Here is a 17,323-nt window from a genome sequence, read left to right as displayed (position 1 = left end):
GCTTATGCCCTCACCCACCGAAATGAGATCTCAAAGCCCATTCCCCTTTCATGTCTCCAGGCACCCCCCGATTGAATCTCACACTGGCTCAAACACAGTCTCTCCTGCTGCTCTGCCCCACGGCAGCTGAGCTCTCGGCGTGCAGAATCTGAGCGCAGGGTGACCATGTGGGTAGAGTGGTTCTGTGTCCTCTGTGCTGTGGTGGGGAGGGGCCCCAGCAGTCTTACTGTAGCCGCCATCCCAGCGGTGGTCGCCTAGCCTCATGCACTTGGGGGGGGGTTGCTGTTCATAGCATGAGAAAGATGGAAAAGTACGTTGGGGAGTCCACCCTGTGTGGCTTTTCTTTGCGTATATCCTCGCTCGTCCTTTCCAACATTCCTGCGAGGTCAGTGATGATTATCTGTATCTGGCACAGGAAGAAATAGACTCAAAGGGGTGAACCACGTGGCCCAGGCCACACAGCTGACTTCAACAGACCCCAGGACGCTGTCAGTCTGAGCTCCTTCTACACCATCATGCTGCCCGAGTCTAATCTGCATTTATCGTCCGCTCTGCTGTAGAGCTGAGGCCTGTTAAGAGCGAGCACGATGCTTCGTTGAGCCCTGGGAGTGTTTCTCTCTAACGAGTCCCAGTAGCCACTTCAACACTGTAGACATCAGTAGCTGTTGGACAACCAGCTGCATGGTGTATAGGAAGTCCGTTCAGCCTTCTTCCTATTCCAATATATTTATACAAAAGCCAGGCGGTGCTTGTTGAGGCTGGTGGACTGCTTGTGTGCCACTTGGTGGGCCATCTGTTTAGCATCACTAAACTCCTACTCATCCTTGAAGGCAGAACAAAAGTGTCTTCTCTGCTTGGAAACCCTCCAGCTCTCCCCCAGACAGAATCAAGTATCCCCTACTCTGCTGCCTTAGGATACTCTGCTCGTGCTGCTTCTGGCCTACTATTAGTTGCGCCACAATGCGTGCTGTCCCCTTCCTGTGTAGAAGGAGCGCCTCTGATGTTTATCTGGGCATGCACATGGCCAGATAAAAGATTCCATTTCCTAGCCCCCCCCCTCATCTGTGTATAGCTATGTGACTAAGATCCAGCTAATGAGATATAGGTGGATGTGCCATGTGGCAGTTTCTGGGAGCCTTAAGAGCTCATATAACTCCTTTGCCTCTTTGCCATTCTCTCCATTCTGCTGCCTGGAAGGTGAATGTGATGACTGGAGCTCTAGCTGCCATTTTGGACCCTAAGAACAAGGGTTCTATCTTAGGAAAGGTAGGACCAGGAGCTGGAAGAAGTCAGAGACTCTAAGGACTTATCCCAGAAGACTCATGTGGGAAGGAAATTTCTTCCTAGTTCAAGCCACTGTTATTTTGAGTCCCTGTCACTCACGTACAAACACAATCCTAATTTATACTGCCTCTCTAATAAATATGTGGTACTTTCCACACCTTAGCATAATTGTCTATTTACTATTATCTCCCCTGCTAGACAGGGAGCTCCTCTGGAAAGGGACTAGGTTTCAGGGTCTTCCCAGTGCCAGATGCATTAGTAGTGGCTCAACGGCATATTTGTGGAAGCAGGCGCAGTGATCGCGTGAGCCATGGCTGCAGTGCTCCCTGAGCACTTTGCGCACGTTCGCCGACCTCCTAAGAGCCAGCGAGGAAAGCAAGGCCATGGAGACGTGCGATGACTTCCCCAAGATCAGCAGCTGCTGCGCGGAGGGCTGGGACCGGAACCCCAGCCTGCCCGTGCCGGCTGCGGCCCAAGCGTTTTCTCCCTTGGCCACTTCTCTCCACCGCGCTGCCGGACGGAGGGCCGAGTTGTCCAGCTGTGCCTGAAAGCCAGCCCTCTACAAGGACGATGAGAAATAGAGTGTGTGCGTGTTTGTATTCCTCTCACTGCCACTTGTACTGAATTTGTTCTGTTTTTTCCTCTCCCCTGGAGTCTACTAGTGTAATTTCAAACAGCGAGAAAGACTCTGTATCCAAGAAGACTTCAGAGGACACCTCCCAAATACAGACTACCACGAAAGGTACATTAATTACCTAAAAGGAAAGTGTAAGCTTTGCACTCAGTTATTATCTCCAAACCCTCGTTTCTCAGGTTTGTTTCAACATAGTTTGTCATCCTAGTTTACACCCAGTTTCTAGCCTGAGCCTTGGCAGCAAGTCACGTTTTATGCAAGGATATGCTTGTCTTTTCAGTTCGGCAAGCTCTAATTAAGTTCCACTTCTGTAGCGAGGAGTGCAGCACAGTGCTAACGTCTGTGGGGAGGCGAGGCTGTGGGGTGGGAGAAAATAAATCTGAGACGTGATCACTGCTCCTCTCTCCATCGGAAACCGGCATTTATTGAGGCAGGAACTGATTCATGCCTGGCTGTTAATTTATAGAGGTGACTGAGTGACTCCCCAGGGGGGTCGACACCTTGGAAGGAAAAGTTTGTTATTCAGTTTTCCTGGAGACGAGGCATGGCTTGCTTGCCCTACAGGGCTAGGGGATCGAATGGGGTGAAATTGTGTGACTTTACCTGAGCTGCTTCCTCCAGAATCTCCCAGTGGTCTCAGCGCACCCAGGCCTTTCCTCACTCATAGGAAACTGAGGTCTGCCAGGTACTCTTTATTACGACAGCCACCAGCTCCGATGATCTTTTTCTGCTAACATTGCATTAACAGAGCATTCTGGTCAGACTCGGGTCTTGAGGAAAGCTACGCAACAAGTCAAGAGGATATCAGAAGCAAGAGGATATGAGACTATGCGTCCTAAGAAGGTGGGCACATGATTGGAAATTTATTTATATATTTTTTAAGATTTTATCGATTTATTTTTAGGGAGAGGGGAAGGGAGGGAGAGAAGGAGAGAAACATCAGTGTGTAGTTGCCTCTCCAGCGCCCCCTACTGGGGACCTGGCCCACAACCCAGGCACGTGCCCTGACTGGGAATCGAACCTGCAGCAGTTTGGTTCACAGGCCGGCTCTCAATCCACTGAGCCACACCAGCCAGGGCTGGAAATACAATAGTCGAGATGACTTAAAAGGGGGTAGGGGACATGGCTGTAAAAGCTAGCACCGGAGAGATGCCAGCATGAGAACTGGGGTATTTCGGATGCAGACCCAGGTGATAGTCAGGAAATCTCCTAAGGGCAGTTCCTGGCTGAGGTGAGCACAAGCTGAGTCAACACTTTGTCTGAATTTCTCCAGGGGGTTAAATGACTTGCTTGGAACTCGGGAGCCTGGGTGTAGTAGAGAGAGAACACTGAGTCTCTGTGTCCTAATCTCTAAAGTGGAGACAGTAATTGGTAGGCCGTGGATTATAAGGTTTATCCGAGGTGGTGATGATAACGACCACATAATAAACACACAATTCAAGCATGCACTAAACCTGTGCGCACAGCAGATTTCGTTTGACTGCCGCAGTCCTCCGAGATCATCACACCTAGTGTCCTCCAGTTTATCAGTGAGGAGTAGTGTATGATGCTCAGAGCAGGTGACTCATCTGTCCAAGCTCACAAAGCAAGTAAGGGACAAAGCGGGGATTGCAGGCTGATCTGTCCGGCTGTGGGCCTGAGCTCTCACCTACTGAGCCTGGTCTCCCGCACAGCCTGCAGCCCACGGGACCCACTGGACGATACGTGTTCTCTTCTCTTCTCCTCCCCGCCCCCAGATGTTCCCGCAAGCCTCGGTGCTTGGGAGTTTGTATCGTGGCCCCGCCACTCTTTGTGGTGGAGAGAGGCCCTTAGGACCCCAAACGGGGCAAGAGGCCGTGGGGCTTTCCCAAAACGCCGGCTGGCAAAGGAGTCTCGGGCTGGTAGAGTTTGGGCCAGGTGCAGCAAGTGTTGTAGGAGATTTCTTGAACCTTCTTCATTTCTCCATGTTCATCACCACTGCCTATTTTCTGCCAGCTTTTAGCAGGAAACTTTTGAGAAGTGGCAGGGCATGGCGGAAGAAACAGACAGACGTGGGTTCAAATCTCGGTGCCGCATCTCATCAGCTGTGTTCCTTGGGCGGGTTGTTTAACTTTCTCAACCTTCTTCTCTAAAACTGGGAAAAGGAAGCCCGGCAGTGTTGTTATGGCTCCACTTTTATTTTTTATTTAAAGTCCCCCACGCCCGTGCACAGCAGAAGGCAGGTAAACCCCCCAAACCCCCGAGTCCCAGGGCTGTCAGACAGGAAAATGAAAACTGGAAGCCAGAAGTTAATTCTCTGGTAAGGTCAGGGGGTCCTAGGTCCACTTGGATTTTTCTAGACTTTGAAATTCTTTGTTTTTCAAAATGAGTTCACTAAGACCAAATGGCTGCTATCTGCCAACCTCGTTTCATAAAAGAAAAGTCATCCACATAAAAAAGTGAAGAAGAAAATCTCGGGGAAAAAGAGAGTCCTTAAAGTGAGTGACTTTGCTCTGTGTCAGACGTGTTACGATGTGTTTTTTCCCCCTTCCCCCATTTCAGTGGAGACCGGTGAACACAGACGGGCCCCGTTTGGAGAAGGGGTTTCAGGAAGCATTAGACTGAACGTCTTATAGGTTCCCTGCTAACCCCACGCTTCTGTGACTCCAGCGGGACCTCGCTGGGTTTGCCCCTCAGAGACATCTGGCCACATCTGGAGACTTTTGGGTTGTCACGGTGGGTGGGGTGGAGGGTGCTGTCTGTCGCCTAGCAGGTGCCATGCACGGGGCAGTATCCCACAGCAAAGCATTATCTGGCCCCAGATGGTAAAGTGCTGAGGCTGAGAGCCCCTGCTGCAGACAGAAGAAATCTCACGAAGCGGTTAAAATGGAGAGGATTAGAGAATAGCGTGGTTAGGTGCTGCCCCAGCCTTTTTCATGAGACAGACCTTTTGTGTGGTTAAATTATAACCACTTTTTCAAAATAAAATGTATTGTTTTTTCTTTTTAAAAATATTTTATTTTCAAATTACAGTTGGTACTAAAATGTATTTTTTTAAAATACAAAAGTAGTGCATAATCATTACTGACATTTTTAGAAAAGGGCAGGGGAATATAAAGGTAGCAAGCAAATCTCTGAGCCCCGGCCTGTTCTTTCTGGATTCATCTCCTCCAGTTGTCTGTCAGCGTCTCCAGTGTAACAGCACGTCTAAATGAGACCTCTTGATTTTCCCCTGTTCCTCCCCAGGACCCCCCAGCAACTGGCACCTAAACCTGTGGGGTCACCCTTGCTTCCTGCCTTTTCCACACCCACATTGAGTCCATCAGCAAATGCTGCCAATTCTGCTTTCACTATATATTGCATATTTGATCACTTTTTAAAAAGATTTTATTTTTAGAGAGAGGGGAAGGAAGGGAGAAACAGAGGGAGAAAAACATCAATCAGTTGCTTCTCACATGCCCTGCAACCGGGAACCTGGTCCTCAACCTAGGCACGAGCCCTGACCCAGAATCCAATTGGTGACCTCTGGGTTTGCTGGATGACACCGGCCCACTGAGCCACACCAGTCAGGGCCATATTCGATCACTTTTCACTCTCTTCTGACTACCCACCAGCTCCCCCAGCCCCTGCAGAGGCCTCCCAGCCGCCCTTCTCACACCCACTCTGACCCACTGCAGTCATTTCTCTACACGCCAGTCAAAGGGATCTTTAGGAAAATTAATCAGATTACTGTTGCACCTGGATCATGGCTTCCAGTGGTTTCCATCACTCTGAGAAAAGAATCTAGGGCCCAGAGCCCCGCTCCCTGCTCAGCTTCATCAGCTAGTCTCCATTTGAGCCACGCAAGCCTTGCTTTTGTCCCCCTGCTACCCTACACTGCTCTCATCTGCCCCAGGGCCCCCCTTGCCTGGAACTTCTTCCCACCCATCCCTCAGGATCACCCCTCCTCAGGGCAACCCTCCCGCCCACCCCGCAGAAGGTTCCCCTCCTCTCCAGTCTCCCACCACACCGCCCTGCACCCCTTGCCCTGCTTGATTCTTATCTGAAGCACTTATTCCACAATATCTTGGTGTTCTTCTGTTTCTTGGTTTGTTTGTTGTTTTTCTTGCAACCGTAAGGCCAGCTCCACGAGGGCCGGAATTTGTCTTGGTTTCGGCTGAGTCTCCAGTGCCTAGAACAGAGTACACGTGGTGGTCGCCCCTCAAATATTTGGTAGCTGTGCTTCCAGAGTCTCACCTATTTTTTTACCCAGTTGTTTCATATAATTACATTTATTTCACATATTTAATACCATCTGTTCAATTTTTGCATCTTGTTTTAATCTATTATATCTGAAACAATATTTTAATGCCGACTCTTCATAAACACTTTAATAGTGGCATCCTATACCTTTGGTTAGGGGTATTAATAATTTCATGACTATTATTCTGATACTTTGTTATAGTAAAAGTCTCCGCAGTAAACATCTTTGTGCCTAAACCGTTTCTCTTTATTTTGGCCACCTTCCTTAGGAGAGCGCCCTAAAGCCGGAGTTACCAGGTCAGAGGACGTGAGCACCTTTACACTTCCTAACACATGCTGTAAAAATGACAGAATTCTTTTCCCCCCCTCTCTCCTGCTCAGTCTCACCCTGCCTGCAAGAGCCCTGAGCTGACTTCGAGCCTCTTCAACATTTACGGGAAGAGCCCCCTGATCGTGTACTTCCTCCTGAACTACGTCACTCTGCGGCACAGTGGCCAAGACGTGTTGATAATCCGGAGGGAGAAAACCAAGACCATCCCATATCCTTTCCTGCACGGGCAGGGGCACGGTAGTCCAGGCCCCTGCCTCCTCTGCCCGGAAGCAAGGGGAGGGGAGAGGCATCCAGTCCTTAATACAGCGCCTGGCTCAGAGCAGGTGCCTCTCCAGGGTCGCCATTGATATAAGCCTCAGGGTCAGAATCTCGCTCATTTAGATCCACATCTGCCTCGTGAACTGGCTGTGTGGGACCCTGGGCAAGTTGAATTACCCTGTGTGCAAAGTCTCTTCCCATAAACCAGAGTGAAAGCGTTGACTAGATACTCTCTCATACCTTGCAACTCAGTAATGCCTCCCAGGTACTCCGGGACCCTGGAGTATGTACTGAGCAGGAATTTGGGTGTCTAAGTGTGTGTTTTTTCTAACACCCTCCTCACACACACCCCTCCCCGAGACACCCCAGCACAGTCCTGGCCCCACTGGCATTCACCCTGAAGATCTGGTTAGAAGCTCAGACCTTAAGAAAGCAGGTGTGACGTGTCGGTGGCCCGAGTCTCGGCAGATTACCGTAGAGGATGTACCGTGTCCTAACGGACTCAGACAGACCTGGACTCAGGAACCCGCTCAACTGCTTACCAGCTGAGACAAGTTCTAGCTTCCCTCCGAGCCTCACTTTTTCATCTGTAAACTGGGGATAACTGTCCTTTCCTCAGAGGACTCTTTTGCAGAGTACAAGCACAGCAGAGGTCAAGGCTTCACATGGTGCCCGGCAGGCAACAAGAGCCTGAATGATCCCTAGTGGCCTATAGCTCCCCATCAGGAGGAGCTTTCGTAATGAACTAGGTAGGGCTTATAACTGCTGCCTTTCAGCGCTTCATATCCAAAACCTATTTGTAAGTCTCTAGGCAGAGAATACATCCCACAATTCTCAGTGCTTTATTGTTATAAAATGCTTTTCCTTGTATCACCTATTGGTCTGTCAAGATCGCTCAGTGTAGTAAAGAAGCCTGGGCTGGGGATACACGGCCCCGGGTCTGAGTCCCCCCCTCAGCAACTGTGGCTTTCAGATCTCAGGTGCACAGCTTAGCCCTGAGCTCAGTGTCTGTGTTGTCTCCTTCCTAAAATAAGGGTAGTTAAACCAAGCCAGCAATGTTGCGACCAGGATTAAGTGGCATACAGCTGGTACTAAATAAATAATAACTCATTATTATTATTACCATCATCTCAGGTAAGTGTTATTATCCCCATTTTACAGATGAGGAACTGGAGACACGAAGGGTGAGCTCCCACAACAGGTGGCGAGTGCAGCTGAGATTCTGACCCATCCAGGAGGGGTGGAGGGCGTGACGGGAGGCAGAGGAAATCTTTCCACAAACAAACATGAGCAAGGCAAATGAGGCGTTGGACCTGGAAGGAAAGAAGAAGTTGGAATTCCTTCCTACTCACCACTAAGATAGCAGAGTGAGACTTTTAGATGACAGTCTAAAAAAGCATCGCCTAGCCCTTCCGTCAGCGGGAAGAGAGAAGGGCTTCATGCACAGCGAGGGAGCGGCCTGGCCGCAGAGGGGATGGCCTCCTTCCAAAGCAGGCCAAGGTCAAAGAGCAGAGTCGCTTCCTGCTCAGGCTTCTGTTATCCCGTTCCAAGACAGAGAGTTTCCTCGCTCTGCCATCTCACCGTCCCTCCTCCCCACGCTCCAGGCACACCCCGCTGATAACACTGAGAGTCAGCACCGACCAACAGGGTGGGTTCTCCTTGACCATGAAGGCCACTGAGTCCAGCCTGACCTACGCTGATATCATCAGCATGACCCTGTGCAACATGAAGAAGCGAAAGGATGCCCTCCAGCAGCTGAACCTTCTGCACTGGAGTGAGTGGACTTACTTTGATGAGCACCTAAAGGAACTGCAAGACACCTTCCTCAGGTATTTAGGGGCCTTAGGGGAGTGGCAGGGCTCTAGCCCTTGTCTTCTGTGGCTCGCCCGAGGGGGTTTCATTGCCGGACTGGCCCTGTAACGTCTTAGGCACATTGAGCTTACGGCAGAGTGTGAGCTCCACAATAACAGAAACCAGGTTTTTATTTCGTTTGAACATCGACTGGGTTTTAGATGATATTAAAGAATTCCTTTTACTGCTGTGTTGCCTTTGAAAAGAGATTACAATAGTTTTGTAGTTATTTTTAAGGGGTCTTCTTAAAAACGTACATAATGAAGTATTTATGGGTAAAATGACATGGTGTCTACGATTTGCTTTAAAATAACCCATTTGGGGTGGGGACGGGGTGGAGGGCAAAGGGAGTAATAGATGAGTCAAGATTGACCTTCTGTCGGCAACTGCTGAGGTCAGAGAATGGGTAAGTAGCGTTCATTATACCACTTTCTTTACTTTTATATACAAACTTGATATGTTATCAAATTTTAAATGTCGTTTTAAATGGTGGACATAACACAAACGGAAGGCGACAACCGTCGATGTAGAACAGTGCCTGTAGATGGGCCAGGGCCCTTCTGGGACATCGGTCACACTTCGTTCCCCCGCAGAGCACGTCCGTGAGAGCGCTGGCATGGAAGTGGGACGGACCGCAGCGCCAGGCACAGCTGCCTTGCTCTCTGTGTGAGTTAGGTCCGTAGGTTTGCCCCGGGAGGCCTGGTGCCACCTGCCACACTGGGGACACTCCTCGTGGTACTCACAGAGTGGTCGTGGGAGTGAAAGGAGATGTCTGGCTCAGTGCCCGGCTCAGCCTGGCAGTGACAGGACCTGGGGTTGCAGGGTAGTGGCGTCACTGCCAGTTGGGTGCCAGGTTCTCAGCTCTGGCGGAGGAAGAGCCAGTTTGCACCAGCAGGTGGAGCTGTACTGGGAAGGGGCAGGGCCAGCTGTTGCTGAGGAATTCCTTTCCTGTGAGTCCGGAGCCCTGACGCTCGCTCTTGTCTGGGGGCAAAGCATCCATAATGCAAAATGCTTTTTGCAGAACTCTGTGAAATGTTTCAACATGTGATTCTGTTAAATGAGCTAAAGATGCTTTTACTAATGGAAAATAGAAGCCTACGACGTGGGCAGGCTACATCTCAAGAAATGTCAACACAGAAAATACTCTCAAGGAATTACACCTAGGCTTTTTGTTAGGGAAATGGGGTCTGTCTCCATTGCAAGCGGGAGCAGGCTCCGAAAAGTTAGGGATAGGTCCTGGCAGAAGATCGATCACAAAGGTGACAATGCTGTCACAACACAATTTTTTCCTTCAACTTGTGGGGAGACCCCCCCTGTTGGAAGAACCACTGGTTTAGGCCAAGTTCAGTGCTAGTTTTTAAATAGTCAGTCGTTCTACATCTAGCCTACCGCAGTGGAGAAGTGTATGACAGCGTTCTAACCTCTCACGTATATATTTATTGCTATTTTGTCTACTTTGAATACCCATAACCTGCTTCTTCATCAAGTGAATGTGCACTCACACTGCAGAAATCAGCTGATACGTTACTCAAGTCAGCATTCCCCGTTCGGTGTACCGCAAGCTTACCGAAACACAGCCAACATTTATGGAGCCCTCCCTGTGTGCCAGCTCCTGACCTGTGGTAACCCCATCCCTACCCCAGCCCTGGGCTCTGTTACCGCCTCGCTGAGATGAGTACACTGGCACGGAGAGGTCACACACTTTGCCCAAGGTCACGCAGCAGGCGGCAGAGCCCGAACTTGAATTCAGCTTGCCCTCAAAGCTCGTGCTCCAGCCATCTTTCAGACTGTGGAATTCCTCACTCTCTTCCTAATTTGGGTATGTGCTCCTTGAGCTCAGGGACCACCCATATTCCTCTCTGTCCCCAGGGCTGACGGGGCCTCTGGCACACAGCAGGAGAGGCTCAGTCTCTCTTGACAGATGTAGTGGTGGCTGTAAATATTGGCCTCTCTTTACAGACGAAGGTACAAAAGGAAAGGTCATGCTGGCTCATCAGTCTTTTTCTCTGTGTCTTTGTGACTTTCCACAGGGAAGTGAAGAATGTAGACCAAAGAGAAGCGGAGAAGAAAAAGGCAAACCACATGTTCATCTACCCTTCCGTCCTCAATGAGGGGATTAAAAAGAAATCTAGAGGAAGCCTTCAGAGGGAGATTGCGTTCCTGTTAAGGTTGGTTTGAAAAAACACCAGGGGGAAAGTAGAAATGTGAACAATGGAAGAATTCTTAGCATATGGAAAAGAACACATAAAAGTTCACTCACTTCTATGTGTGACTCACTCCATCCTCATTTTATTTTTTATTATTAATGGTAGTAGAAAGAGCTACCAATGATTCTGTACGCCCTCTGTGCCAAGCATTTGTACTTTATAAACTGTATCAGTCAGAACTCTTTGGTTGCAAGTGCCAGGAAAGCAGCTCAAAGGAGCTTGAGCGGAGGGACAAGCTGGTGGCTTCAGTAACCGGCAGCCCACAGACAAGCCGGCTGCAGGCATGTTGGACCTAAGGGCCCAGCAATATTTCCAGGTTCTCTCTCCCTCCCTGTATCGACCTCGTTCCCTCGGCCTGCTGGCTTGCTTTTCAAGCTGCCCCTTTTCCCAGAGAAAGAAAGGTGGCCAGAGATACAGCGCATGACCTAAAGGAAGAGTTACACTCCTTCCCAGCCTCCAGGCACCAAACCTCATCAAAGTCTCTGATTGCTCTGCTTGGGCCACGCCCTCCCACCTGGTCGGGATCAACTCTGTACAGAGAGAAGCAGTACTGTGCTGAGCCAGGCCTGAGTGAGCAGGGCACAGTCAGTAACGTGGGGTAGAACGGGTGACGTGCCATCAGGCAAAGACACCGTGCCCACTTTATTTTATGTACATCTCATCAAACCCTATTAAATAACATCATTCCCATTTTACTGAATAGAGAATGGAGGCACAGACATGCCAAGTAAACACTGACTAAAGACCTTCTATGCCAGGTGCATAGGATACAGAGAAATAAATAAGTTAAAGTCCCTGCAGTCTGGAAGGAGGAAAAAGATGTGTAAATAGGGAACATGCTACAAGTTGCATAGGTCCTAAGAGAACACTTCAAAAGGGAACGCTGCAGGGAGTGGTCAGCGTTGCTGGTTTGCTGCGGTGGGGAAGAACAAATGGGCTGCCACTCTAGCCAAGTCGTAGAGCTCAAAGTCATCAGCCTGCCACTAGGTCTGGCTGGTCAGGGAGCGAGGGAGAGCTGCGGAAGGAACAAGGAACGGAGGGGCCTGAGGGGGTCTCACAGGCCACACCTGAAGTCTGCTGTCCTGTAGCCCAGAGGCAGCCATCCAGGAGTCTCCTGTACAGAAATTTCAATCTTCAGCTCTGGAACTTACATCCATTCTTCTAAATAACATGCATACATTGTGTTTCTTGATTTTTTTTCCTTCTGTGACAATCTGTTGATCATTTCTCCCATATTGTTAAGAGCTGTCAAAAACTCAGCAGCATTGTTTTCCATATTCTCAAACGTATCATGTATATTCTACGTACATTCTATTAGATTGTGCGGTCAGAACAAGGGCACATGTGGTTTGCTGCTTGTTCTTTCCTCTCCACTGCAAGCAGACGCAGACTTCCAGGGTTAAGAAAAAGTTGTGATGGAAGATCCTAAAAGTGAGGAGACATTCTATTAATTTCTCCTCCTTCTTCTTTCTTTTCTTTTTTTAAAAAGATTTTGGAGTTCTTCTCAGGCCCTCATCCTCCACTGGTCTAGACTGGTGTGCTCGAGGTCCACTCACAGCTACCGTCTGGGAGCTTTTTCCACCGTCATCCTAGGACTTCTCTTTGTCAACTTGACTCGGGTGGAGTCTCTTGTTTTCCAGGTCACGTGTCTTTTTCTTTCTTATTTTACTTCCTCATTTTGTTGGAACACGTCTTCTTGTAGTTCTTTAAGAAAAGGTACATGGGAAGGTTTTTTTAGTCATTACATGTTCAAAATGACTTTGCTCTTGATTAATATGTGATCAATGTTTTGCTGGGAATACAATTTTAAATTAAAAGTCCATTTGCCACAGAATTTTGAAAAGAAAAATTTTCCTACCTTTTAGTTTGTGTTGAAAAGCATGATACTGTTCTGATTCCCATGGCCTTGAATGGTGTACGTCCTACTTTTTTCTGTGGAAGGCTTTACCGTATAGTCTTTATCCCTAGTGGTCTGAAATTTCACAGTCATGACCTTGGGGTCAGTCTTTTCCTCACTATGTTTCATTGGGATTGGGAACCCTCAGACTGGGGAACAGTATCCTCCAATCCTAACAATTTTTATTAATTAATTATTTCTTTCCCTTTATTTTCGTCTGCTAATGTGATGGATTATGTTAATTGAAAAAAACATTAAAAACGTTAAGCCAGCCTTGCGTACCTGGGGCAGATCACACTTGGTCATGGCGTACACTCACTTTTATACGTCGTTGGTTTCGATTTGCTAGTATTTTGTTGAAGATGTTTGCATCCATGTTTATGAGAGATATTGGTCTGTAGTTTTCTCGTGATGTCTGTGTCTGGTTTTGGTACTAGAGTAACGCTTGGCTTCATAGGATGAGTTAAGACGTAGTCCCTCTGCTTCTCCTTTCTGAAAGAGATTATAGATAATTGGTATGATTTCTTCATTAAATGTTGGTAGATACACCAGTGAACCCATCTGAGCCTGGTGCTTTCTGTTTTGGAAAGTTATTACCTTTTTAAATATATTTTATTGATTATGCTGTTACAGTTGTCCCATTTCCCCCCCTTTATTCCCCTTTGCCCTGTAAAACCCCTCCCACCCACATTCCCCCACCTTAGTTCATGTCCATGGGTTGTACATATAAGTTCTTTGGCTTCTCCATTTCCTATACTATTCTTTTTTTAAAAAAAATGATTTATTTATTTATTAGAGAGAGGAGAAGGGAGGGAGAAGAAAGGGAGAGAAACATCAAGGTGTGGTTGCCTCTCATGTGGCCCCCACTGGGGACCTGGCCCACAACCTAGGCATGTGCCCTGACTGGGAACTGAACCAATGACCTTTTGATTTGCAGACCGTGCTCAATCCACTGAGCTACACCAACCAGGGCTCTCCTATACTATTCTTAACCTCTTCCTTTCTATTTTCTACCTACCATTTATGCTACCTATTCCCTGTGCTTTTTCCCCATCTCCCCACCTCCGCCCCACCTCCTGCTAATAACCCTCCAAGTGATCTCCATTTCTGTGCTTCTGTTCCTGTTCTGGTTGTTTGCTTAGTTTGTTTTTATTTTTGTTTCAGGTTTCGTTGTTAATAGTTGTGAGTTTGTTATTATTTTACTGTTCATATATTTTATCTTCTTTTTCTTAGATAAGTCCCTTTAACATTTCATATAATAAGGGCTGGGTGCTGATGAACTCCTTTAACTTGACCTTATCTGGGAAGCACTTTATCTGCCCTTCCATTCTAAATGATAGCTTTGCTGGATACAGTAATCTTGGATGTAGATCCTTGCCTTTCATGACTTGGAATACTTCTTTCCAGCCCCTTCTTACCTGCAAGGTTTCTTTTGAGAAATCAGCTGATAGTCTTATGGGAACTCCTTTGTAGGTAACTGTCTCCTTTTCTCTTGCTGCTTTTAAGATTCTCTCCTTATCTTTAATCTTGTCTAATGTAATTATGATGTGCCTTGGTGTGTGCCTCCTTGGGTCCAACTTCTTTGGGACTCTCTGAGCTTCCTGGACTTCCTGGAAGTCTGTCTCCTCTGCCACATTCGGGAAGTTCTCCTTCATTATTTGTTCAAATAAGTTTTCAATTTCTTGCTCTTCCTCTTCTCCTTCAGGCACCCCTATGATTCAGATATTTAAACATTTAAAGTTGTCCTGGAGGTTCCTAAGCCTGTCTTCATTTTTTTGAATTCTTGTTTCTCCTTTCTGTTTTGGTTGAATGTTTCTTTCTTCCTTCTGGTCCAAACTGTTGATTTGAGTCCTGGTTTCCTTCCATCCACTGTTGATTCTTTGTACATTTTCCTTTATTTCACTTTTCACAGCCTTTACGTTTTTCTCTATTTTGTGACCACACTCAACCAATTCTGTGAGCTTCCTGATTACCAGTGTTTTGAACTCTGCATCTGATAGGTTGGCTATCGCTTTATCGCTTAGTTGTATTTTTTCCGGAGCTTTGACCTGTTCTTTCATTTGGGTCACTTTTTTTTGTTTTGGCATGCCTGCTAGATAGTAAGGAGCAGAGCCTTAGGTGTTCACCAGGTTGGCGCAACCCACGTGGCTCCATTGTGGTGCCGTATGTGGGGGCAGGGCCTGAGAGGAAGCAATGGCACTTGCTCAGCTCTCACCCCATTTTCAGTCACTTCCTCTGCTACCCACAAGCACCTTCTGGTGCTGATTCCCAGGTAGGTGGGTTTGTGTACGTTCTAGGACCCTGTGGGTCTTTCCACTGAACTCTGCTGTGAGGCTGAGAGTTTCTCCCACTGCTGCAACGCCAAAAGGTATTTTCAGTCAGGTTTTGAGGCTTTATATTCCCTGTGTTGGAACCCTGGATAGCTTGGTCTGTCTCGCTCCCCAGTTTTTCTGGTTTATCTGCACACAAATGTGGGACCACCCACTCCGCAATCTGCCACCTTGCTGGCCCTAGTCCTCCAGCTGCCACTTAGCTGAGAGTCCTCTCCTCCCCAGCAGCCCATCTCCACCCTTCCTACCGGTCTGGATGAATGTGTCTTCTTTAATTCCTTGGTTGTCGGACTTCTACACAGTTTGATTTTCTGTTAGTTCTGGTTGTTTTTTGTTTTTAAATTTGTTGTTGTCGTCCTTTTGGTTGTGCGAGGAAGCACAGTGTGTCTACCTATGCCTCCATCTTGGCTAGAAGTTGGAAGGTTATTAATTTTTTGTTAAATTTTTAATATATGTAGGTTTATTCAGGTGGTCTGTATCTTCTTGTGCAAATTTTGGTTATGTCTTTCAAGGAATTAGTCAGTTTCACCTAGGATTTCCAATTTATGAGCTTAGAGTTGTTTATAATACTCCTTTGTTATTTTTTTAGTGTCCATGGGATCTGTTGTGATATCTCCTCTTTCATTTCCACTATTAGTAATTTACGTCCTTTCTTTTTTCCCTTAGTTAGCCAGGTTAGAGGCTTGTCAATTTTATTGATCATTTCAAAAAACCAGCTTTTGGTTTTGTTGATTTTTCTCTATTGATTTCCTCTTTTACATGTATTTATTTCTGCTCTAATTTTGTTCATTTATTTATTTACATATTTTGCTTACTTTGGAGTTAATTTTTTTGCTCTTATTTTTCTAGTTTGCTCTTACTTCCTAGTGAAAACTTAAGATGATTGCTTTTAGATCTTTCTTTCTTTGTATATGCAAATACTGCTGTGAATTTCCCTCTGAACACTGCTTTCAGCATCCCACAAGTTTTCACAAGTTGTCTTTTCATGCTCATTTATTCAAAATATTTTACATTTTCTGTTGAGGTCTCTTCTTTGACTCACGTGTTATTTAAAAGCATGTTGTTCATAATCTCCAAGTATTTGGGGATTTTCCAGCTCTCTGTTATTGATTTCTGTTTGATTCCATTTTGGTCTGAGAACAAACACTGTTTGATTTCTAATCTTTTAAATCTGTTAAGGTATGCTTTTTGGCCCAGAATGTGGTCTGTCATGGTGTGTGTCACAGGTAAACCTGGGGAGAATGTGCATTCTGATGGTGTCGGGCGGTGTAGTCCTTGATGTCAGTCACATCTAGCTGAGTGGTGGTGTTGCTAAGTTCAGTTACGTCCTTACTGACTTTCTGCCGCTGGACCCGTCGATTCTGACGGACGGTGTTGCAGTCTCCAGCCATGATAGTGGATTCGTGTACTTGCCCTTGCATTTCGGTTACTGCCTCCTGCAGTTCCATGTTCTGTTGGTAGGAGCACACACATTAAGAATTATGTCTTCATGGAGACCAGGCCTTTTTATTCTTGTATAATAACCTTATTTATTCCTATTAACTTTCCATGCTTTAAAGTGTGCTCGCTCTGAAGTTAGTGTAGCCACTTCTGCTGTCTTTCAATTAGTACTAGAATGGAATATTTTTCTCCATCAATGTACTTTTAATTCATAACCCCATCCTCTTTTAAGGAGTGTTTCCAGAAGTCCCAAACAGCATTTCCACTCACACCTCTCTGCTACAGCATGAGTACATGGCTACAGCACCTTCTTCCTCTGTAAGGAAATATTTTAAAAACATTTTATTTTATTAAAAGGCTTTTTATTTACTTATTTTTAGAGAGAGTGAGAGTGGAAGGGAGAGAGAAAGGGAGGGAGAGAAACATCAATGTGTAGTTGTCTCTTGCGCACCCCCCACTGGGGACCTGGCCTGCGACCCAGGCATGTGCCCTGACTGGGAATCGAACCAGTGACCCTTTGGTTCACAGGCCTAGGCCTGTGCTCAATCCACTGAGCCACACCAGACAGGGCTATTTTTAAATGCTTTTTAATAATTATATAATTATTACTATGTTATACATTTTTTGAGTTGCAATTTACAATAAAATTTGCCCATTTTAAGGGTACATGTTTTAGTAAATTTAAAGAGTTTTGCAATAATTACTATAATCTAATTTCAGAACTTTTTTATTACCCCAGAAAGATCATTCATGCCCATTTGTAGTCAATCACTATTTACCCCCCCTTCTAATAACCCTCTTGGAAATGTCATATAACATTACCACTTTATTTCAAGGGCCAGATATCAGTCACATGGTTATATTAATTTCAAAGGAGGCTGGGAAAAATGC

At 46.7% G+C, this 17,323-nt stretch overlaps 1 protein-coding gene across 9 annotated transcripts in view; it reads left to right on the top strand.

Annotated features, from left to right (window-relative positions):
* Positions 1–17,323, top strand: part of FAM227A (family with sequence similarity 227 member A) — a 47,424-nt gene that overhangs the window by 17,012 nt on the left and 13,089 nt on the right. For 6 of the 9 annotated variants that reach the window (XR_006653860.3, XR_006653864.3, XR_011651052.1 and 3 more), the window contains 6 exons: positions 1,939–2,026; positions 2,667–2,761; positions 6,500–6,657; positions 8,384–8,536; positions 10,589–10,726; positions 12,255–12,405. Coding sequence is in view for 3 of the 9 variants with exons in the window: in XM_045187103.3 (XP_045043038.3) it covers positions 1,939–2,026; positions 2,667–2,761; positions 6,500–6,657; positions 8,384–8,536; positions 10,589–10,726 (632 nt within the window). In the remaining 6 variants the exon portion in view is untranslated. The remainder of the gene's footprint in view (positions 1–1,938; positions 2,027–2,666; positions 2,762–6,499; positions 6,658–8,383; positions 8,537–10,588; positions 10,727–12,254; positions 12,406–17,323) is intronic. The other 3 variants (XM_045187103.3, XM_071221096.1, XM_045187104.3) reach the window with 1 other exon arrangement.

Source organism: Desmodus rotundus, chromosome 3, assembly GCF_022682495.2.
Source record: "Desmodus rotundus isolate HL8 chromosome 3, HLdesRot8A.1, whole genome shotgun sequence".
NCBI classification, from domain to species: Eukaryota; Metazoa; Chordata; class Mammalia; order Chiroptera; family Phyllostomidae; genus Desmodus; species Desmodus rotundus.
Note: the sequence above shows the minus strand (reverse complement) of the source record. Positions and strands in the feature narration are given on the sequence as shown.